Source organism: Pygoscelis adeliae, unplaced genomic scaffold, assembly GCF_000699105.1.
Source record: "Pygoscelis adeliae isolate BGI_AS28 unplaced genomic scaffold, ASM69910v1 Scaffold160, whole genome shotgun sequence".
Classification (NCBI taxonomy): Eukaryota; Metazoa; Chordata; class Aves; order Sphenisciformes; family Spheniscidae; genus Pygoscelis; species Pygoscelis adeliae.
In genome coordinates this window covers 2,962,966-2,980,393 of record NW_008824035.1, presented here as the reverse complement: position 1 = coordinate 2,980,393, position 17,428 = coordinate 2,962,966, and the positions used below count along the sequence as shown (strand labels likewise).

General features: G+C 39.1%; 1 protein-coding gene across 1 annotated transcript; it reads left to right on the top strand.

The window, feature by feature from the left end:
* Positions 1 to 1,515: 1,515 nt before the first annotated feature.
* On the top strand, positions 1,516 to 14,678 carry TMEM237 (transmembrane protein 237). The gene is made up of 12 exons (XM_009331886.1): positions 1,516 to 1,533; positions 2,308 to 2,336; positions 4,532 to 4,596; positions 6,187 to 6,300; positions 6,684 to 6,798; positions 7,541 to 7,701; positions 8,322 to 8,445; positions 9,466 to 9,657; positions 10,608 to 10,681; positions 11,173 to 11,266; positions 12,508 to 12,629; positions 14,503 to 14,678. The coding sequence occupies exons 1-12, from the start codon at positions 1,516 to 1,518 to the stop codon at positions 14,565 to 14,567; spliced, it is 1,173 nt and encodes a 390-aa protein (XP_009330161.1). The 3' UTR covers positions 14,568 to 14,678.
* The last annotated feature ends 2,750 nt before the right edge of the window (positions 14,679 to 17,428 follow it).

Here is a 17,428-nt window from a genome sequence, read left to right as displayed (position 1 = left end):
GGCCGCCCTGCCAGCCCGGCTCCTCCATCCCCGCTCCGCGGGGGAGGCGGCGGTGCCCGCCCTGCTGCTACCCGCGGGGGGCGGGATGTAGCCGGCCGCTGGGTCGCACGTTTCTGCTCATCCTTTGCTGGGGGCGCAAGCAAGTATTTCCCCGTTGTTTTCATATCTTCATCCATATATATATATAAAGTACGTATGCAAAGCTTTAAGTCTGTAAAGACTGGTTAAGCGTTTCTAAACCTTCGAGTTTGCGCGCAACTGCCCCCTGGGTACCACCTCCGAGGTCTGGTGGTGGCAGCTGAGCTCCCCGCACTCGGGGAGTAAATACATCTGCTGGCCGCGGTTTCATACGAGCCGCGCTTACGAGTGAAGGCATGTTCTGTTCTGCATCCCTGAACGGACACCCAGGGGGTTGTGTGGTTTGTTTTTTTCCCCTGTGTGAGAGTTCCCGGGTGTGTCCCACCGTCCTGTGGCCTGGCTCCTGTGCGCAAACACAGGGTGTTTCACTGAGGCCACGGCTACCTGGTTTGCAGGAGCCTCTTGGCTTCAGGGGCGCTACGGCTACGTTAGCTCTCAGCAGCTCTTCTGTCAGAAACGAAACGTCCCTGGAAGCCTGTGCCCAAAGTCACCCTTTCTATGGAGTTTGGAGTGAGTCCCTTCAGACTCTTGAGAAATTGGAAACTAACAGAGTAGAGCTCCTATTTGCATGGCAGAGTTGGGGACTTCCATACAGATGGGACAGATGAGTATTCACCACTGCCCGCTGGCATGTGATTTCCTTTGTTGCAAGGAATAAACGATATGGAAATTAATTCGCTTTTCAGTTGTTTCGTAGGAGGTAACAGAATAGAGAGGTACTACAGAACACAGATGTACTACTGCACAGGCAGTGAATGCTGTGTAAAAGCTTTTTTTTTAGTTTTGAGGGTTTTTTTTAGATTTTTGTTTTTTAAAATATCAACTATCCTAAACATTTAATAATTACTGCCACGGGAATGTAGGAAACAATAAAAATAATGAGCTCTGACCTTTATCAGTATTTTTTCTCCCTTATGGTGCACCTGTATGGTGTGACCAGTCCTGACCAGTTTGCTGGATGCTGCTCAGGGTGTGCTGTTCTCTATCTGTGTAAATGGCACTTGCTGTCGGTCTTCAGCACGGCCAAAATCCAGGTGAGAGATCTGAGGCCTAATCCTGCAAACCCTTCCTTGCACAAGGTGTCTCATATGTTTTGGGCAAACCAAACTAAGTAAACTTGCTCCCTGGAGCTTGTACCAGCATATGGAGCTACAGGTTTTTCAGTGCAAGTAACGTTTGCTGCCACGGAACAAACTGCCGTTGTTCGAATGGGAGTAGTACTGGGCCCTAACCCAGAGGCAGGAAGGTTCACGTCCAGCTAATCCTGGCTGCCAGACGCTTATTTTTAGTTCAGAATTAGCTGAGGTTCAGCGTGAGCAGTGTGGGGGAGTGGAGAACGGTTCACAGTGCCTCTTTCAGGGAACAGCTTCAAATGATATGGGAAAGAAACAAGTGGTAAGTTTGTGGATCCTTCAGTCTTGCCAGTCTTACGGCCTTTTTTATTTCTGATGTCAACGGAATTTTTGGAGAGTGGGAAATATTTATTCCTGTATACTCTTTTAATATAATTATATAACACAAAATCTGAAAGTAAACTGCCTGCCTTTTTCTACATGAGAGAAAGTGCAAGAGCTCAGTTTCAGATTGTCAACAGGAGATACTTGGTTTTAGATTTTAGTTGTGTTTGACCTGCTGGTAAATATTTTCAAAATTATATGAAAATTAGTGTTTTATCATATTTTAAAGTATTTTTCATAAATAAGCTTATTTCCTTTTTATTGCTTTTCCTTAATATTGTTCTGAATTTACAACTTTGTTAATAGAAAATACTCAGCTCACACTATAGACTGTGCAAGTATCTTGAACGCATAAATTATTGCAGTGTTTTGGTGTTTAAATAGAATGACTGATAAGCTTTCCCAGGAAAGCAGTGCCTTCTATGAAAAGTGAAAATTATTTAAGCGAAGTTGAAATGCAAGCTGCACCTCGCACACAGGTGTTCGGTACATGTCCCTAACGCAGTGCCCATCAGAACTCTGGCAAAAGCATATTATTCCTGTGTCGTGCTGAGCACTTTTATGTAACATCAGGAGTCTCTCGCTATGTAAGAGGCATGTTCTGACCGTATCTGGAAATAGCTGTTTCCTGTGAAGGGGTGTACCAGGCGCTCAGAAGAGAGGTGGTTTCAGCCTTACAGAAGTTGACTTTTGTCCCTATTTTGTCTTTCAGTGCCCGCCTCGTGCCCTCCCTCCAGTGCCAAGGTAAGATCAGTTCATTCCATGGAATTGATCATGGTTCTGTATGTAGTGTTCTTAAAAGTAATGAATTAAGAGAAATAAGTTTAATAAACATCGGAGTAGTCATAACAGGTTTAAAAATATTAGCTTTTCTTGCTAACTACTTGTCCTAGAACCCCTTACAAGGGATGCATAGCATTTTAAAGTTTTACAGAGGCCAAGAAATTTTACTACATTACCTCAGTTTTAATACTTTGAGAGAGAAACCCTTTAAAAAGTTTCAGACAAATAGCTACTTCGGTTTTATTAACATCTACTGTAGTTTTACGGATGTCCCTCTTTTCAGTCTCTTCTTCCTTCCCTCTTTGTTTTTGTCCTGATTTCGGCAGGGGTAGAGTTAATTTCCTTCCTAGTAGCTGGTACAGGGCTGTGTTTTGGATTTAGGATGAGAACAAAGTTTAAAAAACGGGTAGATGAGGCGCTTAGGGACATGGTTTAGTGGGCATGGTGTTGTTGGGTTGATGGTTGGACTCGATGATCTTGGAGGTCTCTTCCAACCTTAATGATTCTATGATTCTATGATTCTATGAAAGTTGATAACACACCGATGTTTTAGTTGTTGCGAGGTAGTGCTTACACTAGTCAAGGACTTCTCAGTTTCCCATGCTCTACCCACTGAGAAGGCTGGAGGTGCACAAGAAGCTGGGAGGGGGCACAGCCAAACTGGCCAAAGAAACATTCCATACCATGTGACGCCATGCTCAGTACATAAACTGGGGGAAGCTGGCCGGGGGGGCCGCTGCTGGGGGACTGGCTGGGCATCGGTCAGCGGGTGGTGAGCAACTGCACTGTGCATCACTTGCTTTGTGTATTATTATTATTATTATTACATTATTATTCTTGTTATTATTATTTTATTTCAATTATTAAACTGTTTTTATCTCAACCCACGAGTTTTTCTCACTTGTGCTCTTCCAATTCCCTCCTCCATCCCACCGGGGGGCGGGGGGAGTGAGCGAGCGGCTGTGTGGTACTCAGTTGCCGACTGAGGTTAAACCACGACAGTTTTGTTTCCTGTTCTTTAGTGTATTTGAATCACAAATCCTTCAGAACAGGAATTTCTGAAATTAGACTAGATATTCTTGAATAGGGGTATAGGTGTATACCAGTTTGATGTATAGGGCGAAATTTGGGCTTTTTTTTTTTTCAATGCCCTAGTGAGCAGTGTGGAAGAAAAGGCAATGACATGGTACTTCAGAATTTCTTCGAAGTACCTAAAAGCAAATGTGTCGTTCATGATTGATGACATAATGATAGTGTGTTTTTGGTAACGTATGCGCTCAGATGTTTCATAACTTTGGTTGGTTTGTTACATATCGGGCAGTAAGACCAGTTTTAATTAGCTAGGTGATTAAAGCTTTTAATCTGATCCACAGCTAGCCAATCAAGAAGCTGCATAGTCACTAACAAAGTGTTGAGTCTTGACGATTGCTTTGTACCCATAACCCTGTTGTACACAACTGCTCATAAAGAGAACTAGGAGTGGGGATAAGGAAATTAATTGCAAAAGCAGCAGTGTGAATTTCACTGTTGTAAATGGTAATTGATTCAAAACTAACTTTCTTCTCATCTTTGTTCCTTTTACGCTGCTCTTAAACACCTTTTCTCCTTAAATATGAAGTGGAAACCAAGGTGAGTTATTCTGACATTAAAGAGAATTCTAAACATTGGTAGTTCCTTTTGGTGTCGCTTCATCCTCTCTTTAAAGATAGGGCCTTATGCTTTTCGTAAATGCAGGCTGATTATTTAAACTGCATGGATACCAGCGCTGCTATTGCGAGAACTGTCTGTTGTTTTTCTTTGTTCTCTTTACTGTTTGCTACTTCCGTATCGAATCAAGGTAACGGGAATGTTGTCACTGTGCTCTAAACAAGAAGTTTATTCTTCAGAGCATTATTTAGAGTTTTTCACTTAACACACGTGCATGTGCGCATTTAGCCTCTGTTGACCTTAAGACAGATTTCCTATCCTGTTTTCCTGCCATCGGGCTTACTACTCCTGCTTGTGTGAATTGGTGAATTGTCACCTTATCTGTAAAAGGTGAAGGATGTCTTCACTTGTAAAAAGGAACCCCTTTCTTAGCTAGCGATAGAGTGGCTGTTAAAAAAGGGAAATGGAGGTTTTTCCGTGCTGTGCACCTATAATTCTGTTTTATGTTCTGCAGATGAAATTCCACTCAGTCGTCCCAAAAAAAGGAAGCCCAAAGGAAAGACTCCGTTAGGTAAGGTCCTGCCAAGACTGGAAACTGTGGTTGTAATCCCGGGTGAGACCTGTGCTGTAGCCAAGCTCCTGACAGATACACGGTTTTCAGTCTTGTACTCTATTTTTCAATAGTGTTCTCAGCTATTTTATTACAATTGATTTTGTATTGAACGACTGTGATCTTTTTCCCAAAGTGGTGTCATTTTAGAACAAGTCTGTAATGCTAACTTAAGTAACTTGTTCCATCCTGTGTTCTTTCTCCCTAGATCCATTCCCAGTACTGCTCATACAGCATGTCTTGATACTGAACATTGTTATGTTGAATGTGTTAAGTGCTTGAATTTTTGAATGAACTAAGATAAAAATCATTTAACAAATTGGCTCGATTTCAGTCCTTGGCCAAATAAAGTCACAAGTTAATCATTCCATTACCATCAAAGAGTTAAGAGCCTAAAATATGACTAACAACAGAGCTTTGTATTTTTACAAGAAGTGGATCTGCAGAACAAACATACCATTTTAAGCAAGATTACAAGTCTGATCTATTTTGATAAAGCAGAATATATTGATAGAATCTGGTGGACTTCTGTAAGCCAGTTGACTTGGGACCATACGATGCTTTGATGAGTAAACCTCCTTTATTTGCTTAAAAGAGTGTACAGTTGAGGGCTCACTGAAAGACCTGTAAATGCAACAAGTAGAGCTGTTGCTAGCAGGGTTTCCCAAGGATCAAGTTCTGTTTACTGTTGTTTTCAGTGACCTGAATGACAGTGCAAAGTACACCTTGGCTTTGGCCATTACTTTGCTGGTTAATTTTGTGTTTTAGCATAGAAAACCTTTCTAAAAGGTGGGAAAAGCTGTGCTTGAAGTGAAAACAAAGATAGATTCAGTTGTTATCATGAGAACTGCAGTACTTGGAAGAGCTATAAAAAGGCAGATGCGATGTGAAATGGAGAAGTAGCTTTGTCTTTCTACTTCTAATCATGCAAACATGCTAATGCTGCTAGAATATTTGATGAATTCATGTTAGCTTGTCATGGAAATGTAGTTCCTCCAAAGCGTAGTAATTCATCTCTCAGACTGGAGTAAGCATCCTTCAGTGTTGTTTTATTCTGCTCCTCCTTTATTCTTGTGGTGTTTGTTTAGCATTTAAATTTCCCTTTGATATTACACTATTTTGCCTTAGCACATATCTGTGTGAATAAATTTGTAACAAACTGTTATTTTTTCTTGTCCCTTGCATTATAATGTTTGCATGTAGAAAGGAAAAATATAGAGGTATAGTTCTTTCCTGTGGTAGATTCCTTTCAGTCAGTCCTCTGTTGTATGCCCAAATGGGAATTGTGCTGCTTCTTGGATACTTAAATTTCCTCCTGGGCATGAAACTGTCAGGGTGAAAGGAGGGTTGTTAGTTATCACCTTGTGTATTCTTACTTACCACCACCATTTGTTTCCCAACTCTTGTATTTTCTAGCCAGTACGTTTTCATCTCAGCTGTAAGCTGGGCAAAGACAGATGTTCTGCACAATGTAGCAAATGGCAGCTTTTTCTTGCCTGTTTCTCAGCGGCTCTGAATTAAGGTTGCTGGATCTTTTCATCCGGTTTTCAGATGGCATCGTCCAAGCAGCTGTTCGTTGGCAGTCTGAAAGCAGTGAGCCCCTGACTCCTGAACCTCATGATGTCCCTCCTCAGAGGAAACGCAAGAAGAAGAAAATACCCACCGGTATGTGAAATAATTGTAGATTGGAAAGAGCACTGAATAAAACTTGATAACACAGAAATATGACTGGCCAACTTGTATTTTGGCTTAAACCATTTCAAATCATGTCCTTTGGTCTTAAAATAGCTGAAAGTAATCTCTGAGTGAATGGTAGCTTGGAGTTTCAGTTTCTGATTTCAGATTCCATAGGGTACAAACCCTCATTCAAATAATGGCAATACAGTTTTGGAAGTGATAAAATAGATCCTTTATATCATTCAAAGCTCAGAAAAGCATCACTCACTTGCCACTGTGCTTATATAGTAACTATTTATGTATTTAAGTGAATGTAATTCCATTTTTCTGAAAGCTGTGAAACTTTCATGTGGTTTATTTTAAATCTTCAGATTCTGAGACCTCTTTTACCCAGCAAAATGTTGCATCCTTATTTCAGAATGGAAATGGCATGGATGTCCCTGAAGCTGAAGAAACAGTGATCCGCAAACAGAGAAAAAGAACAAAGTGAGACAAAACTAGTATAGCTCATAATTCAGAATAACTGTGATAGTGAACGTGGCTGAGTAGCATTTTACATTGTCACATTACAAAGATGTAAAATCTTGAAGCCCACGATACCATCAGCCTGTGCAATAAATAGTATGTGTGCAAGTCTTTCCAGGGTTAAGATCTAGCTTTCTTCACTTGTTTGTTTTATGCGTACCTGGATGCATTACAGTTCTGAGTACATTTACATGAGCCTAATATTTCAGTCACATGCATGAGAAAATTAGAATGTGTAACTGCTTTCTTTCATTCTTACTATCTTTTTCTTAATTTTATGAGAAACTTAACTGCTTTCTCATCCTTTTTATTTGCCTTTTCTCCAAGAACTATGCCTTTAAATCATTTTAGTCACCTTTCTACCAAAAGCATCCACTTTCTTGGCCTTCTATTTAGTTTGTATATTTTTTTTCTAATTGTTAATCTCTTGATATGTATTTCTTCCCACCTTATTGTTTTGACACAAGAAGGAATTTAAATAGAAAAAAAAACAAAATCAAGGATTAGCTTTATGGTTTTAGTTAACTAACTCCATGAGAGCTTTACTCCTTAAAATTATAAATAGAGGTAATATTACACAGGTCAGTAGCCTGATTGGTTCTTATCAGTCAAGTTAGACACGTTAAATGTTCATAGGTGCCTTCAGCTTTTACATTTTACTTCCTGTTCTTTCTCTGCCCCATTGTATGTTCTGAGCTGATAGGAAACCTCGGCCAGCCGAAACGCACTGTTCCAATGAGCTGGAAGTGGAGGAGGAAGACATCATTGAAGATGAGCACAGAAAGAGCCCAGATCAGCAGCCTGTGTTTGCTGCTCCCACTGGAATTAGCCAGCCTGTTAGCAAGGTGTTTGTTGAAAAAAATCGTAAGTACATCTTGTGATTTAAGTAATTTAAGGACATTCTTGCAACTAAAGGAAGCGTTACTGTATTTAAAATCCAAATACTGCACTATTGGGAAGAATTAAAGACAAAGAAGTTTTCCAGCACAAAAATTATATGGAAATAAACATACATTATAGTTTTTCAACAGCGTGTGTTAGTGTTGCTGTGCTGGCATGTTTGGTTGAATTTTTGAATTCCATGGTGTGGATAAAAAAGGCTGTTCGATGGTACCCAACTGCGCTTATTTGACCTAATACTGTCACATTACCGTGAGAAGAAACTATCATTTACTATATTGCAAAAAGTCTTTCAAGTGGAAGTTGTTTGTTGGTTTGGGGTTTTTTTGTTACCAGGGAACACTGAGTAATTACCCAAAGTGCTTTGCACATTCTTAAATCCATAGCCTGACCCACCAGGGTGCATCACATTGACAGAGGCATCCTGATACGAATGTAGGCTGACAAAGGGCAGGAAGTGGGGAGAAAAAATCTTCTGATGGAACTTTTGATGCTTACAGCTTTTTAACACTAATAAGTATTAATGTAGAAATGATGGTGGAAGGTAACAATACTCTCTAAAACTAATTTCCTAATCCTTTCAGGGCGTTTTCAGGCAGCTGACCGCGCAGAATTGATTAAAACCACTGAAAATATCAATGTACTTATGGACGTGAAGGCTTCATGGACTACCAGAGATGTCGCTCTCACAGTGCACCGAAGTTTCAGGTGAAAGATAAACGTTTTAGTGTAAATAAGCAGAAATTAGGTTTTTTTTTTTTCTTCTCCCTGAAAGTTAGCACCTTTTCTCTATCATTGCGATGTCTCTTTATTTCTTTTGGATATTCCTAATAAATGGTGGTTTGGGATGCAACAGGTATAAAGCTTCAGTCCTCTAGCTTTTGGTATTTGTTGTCAAGTATAGCTATTTCAAGTCTAGACATCACATGTGAAATGCAACTTATAAACAGAATAACTAAGGAAGTCATACTGCAAAGATCCAGACAAAATCTGAATAGCAAGAGATTGATCCAATAACAAAAATACTAGAGACCTATAGAAAAAATGTGTTACAAAACGAGATTCGCCCATTAGCTATAATATGACCAGAATTAAAATACCTGAATTTAGATAATTCTCAAAGAAAAAATCCTGGCTGGTGAAAAAGATGGAGGAGTGAAATTGGACTGGGGCATAAGCTTGCACACAATAGCAAAAAATTATTATTTCTTTTTTAATGTGTGGTCGCGTTGTGATACAGAATGGGAAGACGACAGTCATTTTCTTCTCTGGTGTATTTTATCTGGAAGCCTGTGCTTTCTTCTCAGCTTTTTCTTAGCAAGGAAGATAATGAAAAGACTGGCTCAAGGACAAGTTTAAGAGCATTGTGTAAGTGTAAGGGGCAGTGGTTGTGGGAAGCTACAGGCAAAATGGGAGAGTGCAGCGAGTGAAAGTATTTGATTCTGGTAGCAATAATGAAGTGAAGTAGTGATAGGATCAGGCAAAACATTTCAGTTTTCTTTGTTGAGTGCTCAGGTACTGGTGCAATCTGTCAAGGGAGGAAGCAGAAGTCCCGTTGCTTAGAATTTTTAAAACTAGATCAGAAAAAGCACTCGGAAACAGTCTGTGAAAGGCTGGCATCCTGTCACGGCAGCAGGGTTGAACAGATGGATTCATAGGCCTTTTCTGTCTGTAGTGCTTCACTAATTCAAGGTGTTAAACTTGTCTAATGTTCTTTTCTCCATTCAGGGTGATCGGACTCTTTACCCATGGCTTCCTTGCCGGGTATGCTGTATGGAACATCATTGTTATCTACATTTTGGCAGGAAGTCAACTTTCCACAGTTTCTAACCTGCTCCAGCAGTATAAGACACTAGCATACCCAGCTCAAAGTTTGTTCTATTTGTTGCTGTCTATCAGTACAGTCTCAGCCTTTGACAGGTAAAATATGTTTGTATTTGAAAGGTGTACATAATTTGTGTGCAATATGCTCCTTTCTCTGGCACATTTTGATCTGCTGTTGATGATTTAATGTGATATACTTAAGAGAATGATTTTACACATGGCTGGCTATACAGATAAAGGGGGTACTTGTGCATTCAGACCTTTGTTACTCATTTCTGTCCATTGTCTGCAGCCTTGCTTCAATGTGATTGCACTGTTTGTGTGATCATGAGATGAACCAGATGGGAGAGCTGACCTGTTTTTTTTTGGGGGGAGAGAGGTGGTGGGGAACAACTAATGTTTCTATCAGGTTACTTTTCATGTGAATCCATTCCCCAGTCAGGTTTGCTACACGGCTTGTGTAAACAGTTTTCCTGTCTTAGCTGGGGTTTCTGTATTACAGCTTAAGAGTGGGAATGAACAGAAAGAGGAGCAAAAAAGACCATAAACAGAGTAGACTCATAGATGTTTCTTTTGGTAGTTTCCACGGCAGCATGGTAGGCCAGGGGAGAAGTCTGTTCTGTGGAAGAAATTGTGACTTTTTTTAAATTGAGTGGTGGCAGGGAGGACGCCCAAGTTACTCTTAATTGCTCGCTTACTAGTGTAAGCTATGTGAGCAGTTATATTAGCATAACTCGGTTGGTGGTGTGGACACTGAAATGAATGGTAAGGATTAGAGAGGGGACAGATCTCTCCACATTCTCCTTGTTCCAGAAAGGACTGCAGTGTGAAAGGTACAAACCTCATGGAACATCCTCCTTAGTTTCAATCTTTCTTGGATTTGGCATAATGAGGATCATTGTGTGGAATATAGTTGTGTATTAAGGCACTGTAACACAGGCAGAAGAAGGTATCTTGCAAAAAGTAAAAGAACAATAGAATACTGTTAGAGGAACAATATTATTATTTTATTGGGCTGTGTTAACGACTCTTGTTTTTGTAATCAGGATTGATTTGGCAAAAGCATCAGTTGCACTGAGAGGCTTTCTTACCCTAGACCCAGCAGCAGTAGCCGCTTTCTGTAAGTATTCTGAAGCAGATAGGAAGTTGTCCAGAAAAGACAGTAGATGGAGAAATCCTACATACTGTTTTCAGTGAAATCTTCGTCCCTGGTTATTTTCTGCTTTAGAATAAGTGACTTGCTAAGTAGTTGAAAATAGCATTCAAAGGCTATGAACCCTTTGCTACATATTTTTTAAAGCATTTGCAAAAGTAGCATTAGTGGGGCTATGAGTGAGATAGTTCTTTTCCCACTTCTGAATACAGAACACAGACCTAGCAAAAACCAGAATCACAAGATGCCACCTTTTGATGTAGCTGATCAACTGCAAAAGTGCAGAAACCAGATTTTGATGGGCCAGGGGAATGTTGAAGAAGAGAGAATGAATTAAAGGAGACTATCGTTGGAGGCAGTGGAGTGAAAAGAAAGAAAAAGTAGTGATAATTATCATGTCATGATGAGACAGCATTTTTGGGGTTTATATCTGACACAACTAATTCCATTTCTTCCAGTGTACTTTGCTGCTCTTATCTTATCCTTAAGCCAGCAGATGACATGTGACAGAATTAACCTCTACACACCACCTTCAGAAAATGGCAGCATCTGGTAGGAAACTTCAGAAATCACTTCTGTAAATTATAACATAGCCCACTTAGGAACCTTAGTCAAACTGGTGGATTGAAAAGGTTATACAGCATACTTAAGAAAGTATTAATGAAGGATTTCATTACTAAACCTGCCTTTGTCTGAGCTTGTCCTGAATCTGATAATTTCACTGAAAAATGAGAACCCAGGGATGGGTTCGGTCATGTTGGTCACAAATCCATTATACCTCAAACAAGAGCCTGTTGGAATGATGCTGAAAATGTCGTCTGGCAGGAACTTGAAGAATCTCTTTTGCTGGAGAAATGGGACGCTACTGAGGTAACCCTTTTTGTGTTCAAGGGCAGGACATTCTGTAGAGATTCAACACTTTGAAGATGATGGTCTAATCTGTCCAAGGAATTAATATCATGGTATTACAAAGAAGTGGTGTCTGCCACAGGATGCAAGGACTTAGCAGACACAGCTGGCATTAAATATGAAGCATTGTTTCATGCTAGGAGATCCCATCCAAAACTGTTACTTTCTGAAGTAGATATTTAATGGACTTGTACTCCAATAGCTCGAGTTTTTAAAATAGACCAGGAGAAGTAGAACAAAAGCATTTACATGAAAATTTGTTGGTTTGGGCAGTTAGATATTTTTTTCTTTTTTTTTAGGGCTTCTATAAATGTTTGTTGAGTTGTTTATTAAAAAGCCTAGATTCTAGTAACAAAACCGCAACCTGCTGCTGTTACGACAGTAAGAAAAGTGTCAGCTAACTTAAATCATAACCTTCTTAAAGCCCTATCTCATCCACCCCACAGCATCTGTACACAAGTCCTTGCACTCGCTTCCAGACAGACTTTACTGACTTGCTGTTCACTTGCTTTGCTGCCTCATGAGGAATTGCTTAAAAATAAGATTGGCGGACGACATTGTGCTGTATCTTTTCACCACAGTAAAATTTGACCATGCATTTTGATTCTTATTTTCTGTCTCTTGGCCAAGAAAAGGAATTTGCTGTTGAAATCTACAAGTGGACATTCTCTATGAGATAATGGGGTTTCTTAGCTGAGTTGCTGTCTTTGGTAGTCGCTCTCTTTACCAGGTCTTTGCAATGTTAGACCATCAGGATGGTACAAGTAATTCTGTTTTCACATCTGGTTTAGCAAGCTTGTTTTTATGATACTCTGTTGAAATTATTATTGTAACCTGCATGTCCCAGTGAACCCCTGACTGATTGGTTGATGTGCTTTTCCCAGGACGACAGGTACAGAGGAAGAAATTGTTCAGCCGTGGATTGTGGTGAATCTGGTAGTGTCTATTCTAGTTGGGGCAAGTTGGATCTTCTTGTCTTACCGACCAGAGCTAGACCACAGTGAAGGTAGGAAACATTAATAGGCAAAATGTTGTTTGTTCAGGCTTTTATCTGCTGTGCTCTGCATTCGGTGTTCAAGACTAGTCCTGAGAAATTTTGTGGCTGAGGAAAAACAAGCATCTCCTAGCAACTTTCCAAAGCAAGTGCTTCTTAGGATGCTGGTGTCTGTGTTTGGTCTTGTAAAGAAAAAACAGTAATTTAAAAATAAAAGAAAAGCCTTGTTTGTCCTGGCTGAAGAAACATGAGAGAGCATGTGTCTTTTCTTCATTGAAGGGAAAAATAATTCTTACTTGTAACATCATTTTGAATATTTGAAATGTATTTATTCTGTTTGTGGTTTAGAAAATTCCCTAATGTTATTAATGTTCCTTTTTGCAAATGATGAATGCGTTTTGAGTTCAGTATTATTTTCAATAGAACACTGCAGTAGTTTTGGGAACTTCTGAGCTTTGAAAAGTCAGATTTGAGAACAGGACTTCAGATGAGGACTGCTTGTGTTGGTCCAGGCTGGAGGAGGGGGCAAGCAAGTAGTCCCATTTTCTTAGAAGAAGCTTTGCTAGAGACTAGGCCTTCTTCCTTTTGTTGTTCCAACTGGGATCCAACAGGTGTATCATAACTCAGATTTCCTATCAAGTGCATGCAGCCTGTGACTTGAAGCTATATGCTGTACATAAAAATCCTAAGTTTCAACTTACAAGTCAGCACGTATCCAAAGAGCATCATGAGTCGAAATACAGATTTCTGTTTGGGAGGCTGAAGAAGATTCAATATGCTTCTTCAGATTACTTTAGAATGTTAATGTACAGATTTTTGTATTTCAGCTGGCCCCAGTTACTCTGCTTATTTCTAATAACTCAATGAGTTAAAAAAAAAAACCTAGGTGGCAGCCTTTACAATCTTTGAAAGTAAAATTTCTAATAGATGTTTAAATTGCATTTAAGAGCCATTTTTTTTTAAATAAAGACTTATTCAAGGAAGCCAGTGGCAGGATTTAACTCGGGTTTTGATGAGCTTTTTTTGATATTTACATGTGCCTACTAAGATTAGAAAACCTGCTTCAGAAATTTCAAGAGAGAAATTCTCTTAGGACTTACCCCAAATAGCAGAGGAAGTTTAGTCTACTACGGATGAGGTAGCAAAAACATGTGAATCTCAAACTTGAGCGGATAAACCACATTGTTGCATGTACAGATTGTGTAACTTTACCGTGTTGGCAAACACAGCCTGGTCTATATGTTGAAGGTGCTGTTAGCAAGTCTGAAAGTACACCTACAGTGAAGGTGCAGTATAGATATGTAAGGGAGCCCAGATATGAGAGGCAGCACAGAGCTCTACAACGGCTACCTCATCAGCTGCTTGGCATGCCTAGCTGAATTTCTCTGCAAGGAGCTCTTCACTGCTGACCTTAGGCTGTCTTCCTGTGCCTGAGCTGCCACGGTGACAGCTAGCTGTGAGCAAGATCATTCATGATTCTATCCCAGGTTCTAGTGTTGCTAACTTAGGCTGTGATAGATAGAGCAGATATATCCATAAATGAACAGGTCTCTAAACAGAAATCTTCCTTCTTAAGTCCGACACTCTCAAAACTTTAACAACCCCTCAATCTACTTTCAGATTTCTGTTTCAGTGTCCAGGTTGAATGCAGGATGATACTGCATATGATCAGCTGCTAACATCATCGCTAATTCTGTTAATTTTGGGGAGCAACAGTAGTTTTCTCAAGACAGCGGTGGCCCTTGACATTGCTAAATTGTTGGTATCATGATGGGGAAGAAAAGCAGGAGACTTGGGGAAATGCCAGAGTACTTTTCAGGAATAATGAAATCGTATTCAGGTGAAACTTTTAAAAGAAAACATAATTCTTTTCTTTCTCTTTTAGAACTGATGTTTCATGCTGAAATCGAGGAATTTCCCCAGGGAGATATACCCAGAGCCCAGCCATAGTGTGGAACAAGCATCTGCAAATATTGTAGCAGGGACTGATGGCTCAACATGTTGTGTATTATAGCCATGGATTATAACTTTCTTAAAGAAAAAAATGTATTTTTATATTGTATATATTTGATTTTGATCTTTTTATGTATGCTACAATTTCCAAATGTGATTGAAAACTTTTATACTTTTGTTTTTTATTTTACAAAGTAGATTCTCTAGTGCATAAAGTCAAGGTGGTTTTGTAAACATTGCTACCTGTATAGCCAAAGAAACTAGATGGATGCAGAAGATCAGGTATACAGTGCTTTTTTGACTGCTGTACAACAATCTGCTGTTGTTACTGATGCTGATAGCAGTTGGCTTACCTGATTTGGCTAAATACTCTCTAGAGATTAAAACTAATCTTATGAAGAAAGTAGTCTAAGGAAGATTATAACAAAACAGAGTTAGGAAACATAAAAATGACAAAGTTAGCAAGCATAAAATAATCTGGGTTTAGTTGTCATAAAAAAGTATTTGCTAGAATAAAGCACTGGATTGTCAGGGATTTTATTTGATAATTCCTTAAAACAGGACACTATTTTTCTTCATCCTCATTTAGTTCTCTTGACAAAGATCTTGATGATAACAAGTCCTTTCAAGTTGATGTAGACAGAAGAAACCGAAGTTTTAATGTTGCAACAGTTTGGTCAGCTAATGAATACCTAAATACATCTTTTAATCAAGCAGGGTGGTTTTGGGTTGCCAACAGGACATACATACGTCCTGTAATTTCTCGACAGTCAGGACGCATAACTATTACAGAGCCATTCACAGGAATAGCGTTCCGATTTCTCCTTATCTTGTATGGCAAGAGCAGCAGTGTTATTCACTGCTCTTTCTACAGAAACTTGGATTTCACAGATGTTAAAAATGTTCTTATTTCTACCTATTTTGATGAAGAATGATTTCCCCCAAAAGGAGGTTTGTTGTTTTCTGTTGGGATGGTATGGGAAACTTCTTCCTAAAATTACAAGAAAATGCTTACTAAAGCAAAACAAAAACCCTATAGCAACCCACCTTCTATGTAGTGATGTAGTACTAATAGTGGCAGTTAGTGGTTTTTGATGATGAAAGCCAACATTCTTTTTCTTTTATATTAAAGTGGCAAAACGAAAGCATTGCAGATGTGAATAAATACAGATGTCTTGCAGGATGAAACAGTTTCCTTAGCAGACATAGACGAGAGCTAGTTTGAAATCCATTTCTCAAAAAAGTATCACCTAAAGCCCCAAAACTATTTGTATATGTTATTTAATGTATTGATTTTGCATTGTTTTATTTAATGTGTGTGTTGATTTTGTAAACATTGTGGTTTACAAATGTGGTTTACTAAGTGTGGTTGTAAATGTTGTGCAGTTGTCAAAGTTCCCTGGAGAATAACTGTACTTTCTAGTAGTGAAGGTAAGACTTGAAGGGGGATGTTAAAGAGCCAGTAACTTTCTATGCTGTTACTTGAGTTGCTTTAAAACAAGGATGGGAACATGAATAACTAGGGCTGCTGCTGCCCTGTTGAGGACTTGAGTTCTGTTATGCTTATCCAGCAAATTTAAGTAATTCAAAAATTCAGTGTTCATGACATCTTTTAAATAGTGTGGTAATCTTGGGAGGGGGGGAGAGTTCTACCAGAATTAAAAGACTTTCCACAGCTGTTGGCTATGTTCTGGGGCACTCACTTTGTTGTGGGAAGGAGCTGTTAATCTTTTTTGTAAATTGTTATGGTTCTTGTGTATGTTTTTTTTGCAAAACTGTAGAGCTAAATTATGGCTGGCACTCCATTGTACATTAAAATTGAGAGATTCATGGTGCTTCTCCCCTTCAGTGTTACACTGGAGGTTCTTGTCATAATTTGGCTGTACGAGATAGAGATGAAACACTACGTAGTGTTCCCATGCAAGTTGCCACCACACTTTCTCCAGATGTGGTGTGTTTGATTTATAGAATTGTTGAGCTCCTGAAGATGAGATTAGTAATGGCTTCTCTTTGCTGTTTGACATTTCCGTCATCTTGGCATGGTAAGAAGTATAATTTTGCCCATCAAGTATGGAGCTCAGGCACAACAGTGCTAAGGCATCAAATCAGTACAGGAAAAACTTGAATAACATCATTGCTTGCGTGCTGATATTACTAGGAATTGGCCTTCCAAGTATCCCTTGGACAAAGTGATGCTAGCCAAGAGCCAGATTTGTTCTTGTCGTGAAATACAGTAGTTTGTTTAGATGGTTGAGCAGGGATTACGTTAATGAACTTAATGGGATCAATATTTCAAACCAGGCTTGCCTTTCCAGTTTATATTTTTTGGGAGGGTCTAAATATATGCATACTTGAATTAATGAGGTTTGAGGTTTGCCATTTAAAATCACTATAAATAATTAGATGGCTAATTAGCTATCTTACAAAGTACTTCTCCTTCCATTAAGCCTCACAATGGAATATGAGTTGAACTGAGCTTTTTTGTTTAGTTACTTGGACAGTTTTAGAACGAGTTTACAAAAAGATGTTTAATTACAGAACATGCAGTATCTGTAGAAGCCTTAACTGAAATGCCTTTGTGCGTTTCCATACCGTTGTTTTTAATGCAGTATTTTTGTGTTAATGAAAAAATTACAAAGATGTTAGTGCCAATTTCATGGTTTTACATATATGAAACAATTAAACAGTTGCTCAAAACTAGTTAGAAATGATTGTACTTTGTCCTGTTTCCAAATGATTAATCTGTTTATTATGTGTAATACACAAGCTCTGAACAGGTGACTGTGGGAATACATTTTGTCTTTATTTGTGGTAGTGGTGTAAATAATGGCTTTGCTTTCTCTCCATCACATTCCTGC

What these genes read in the sequence shown, in the direction of transcription:
- TMEM237 (XM_009331886.1), top strand. An exon ending in CAAAGGAAAGACTCCGTTAG is followed by an intron (nt 4,597 to 6,186) that starts GTAAGGTCCTGC and finishes TCCGGTTTTCAG; the next exon opens with ATGGCATCGTCCAAGCAGCT. An exon ending in ACAGTGCACCGAAGTTTCAG is followed by an intron (nt 8,446 to 9,465) that starts GTGAAAGATAAA and finishes TTCTCCATTCAG; the next exon opens with GGTGATCGGACTCTTTACCC.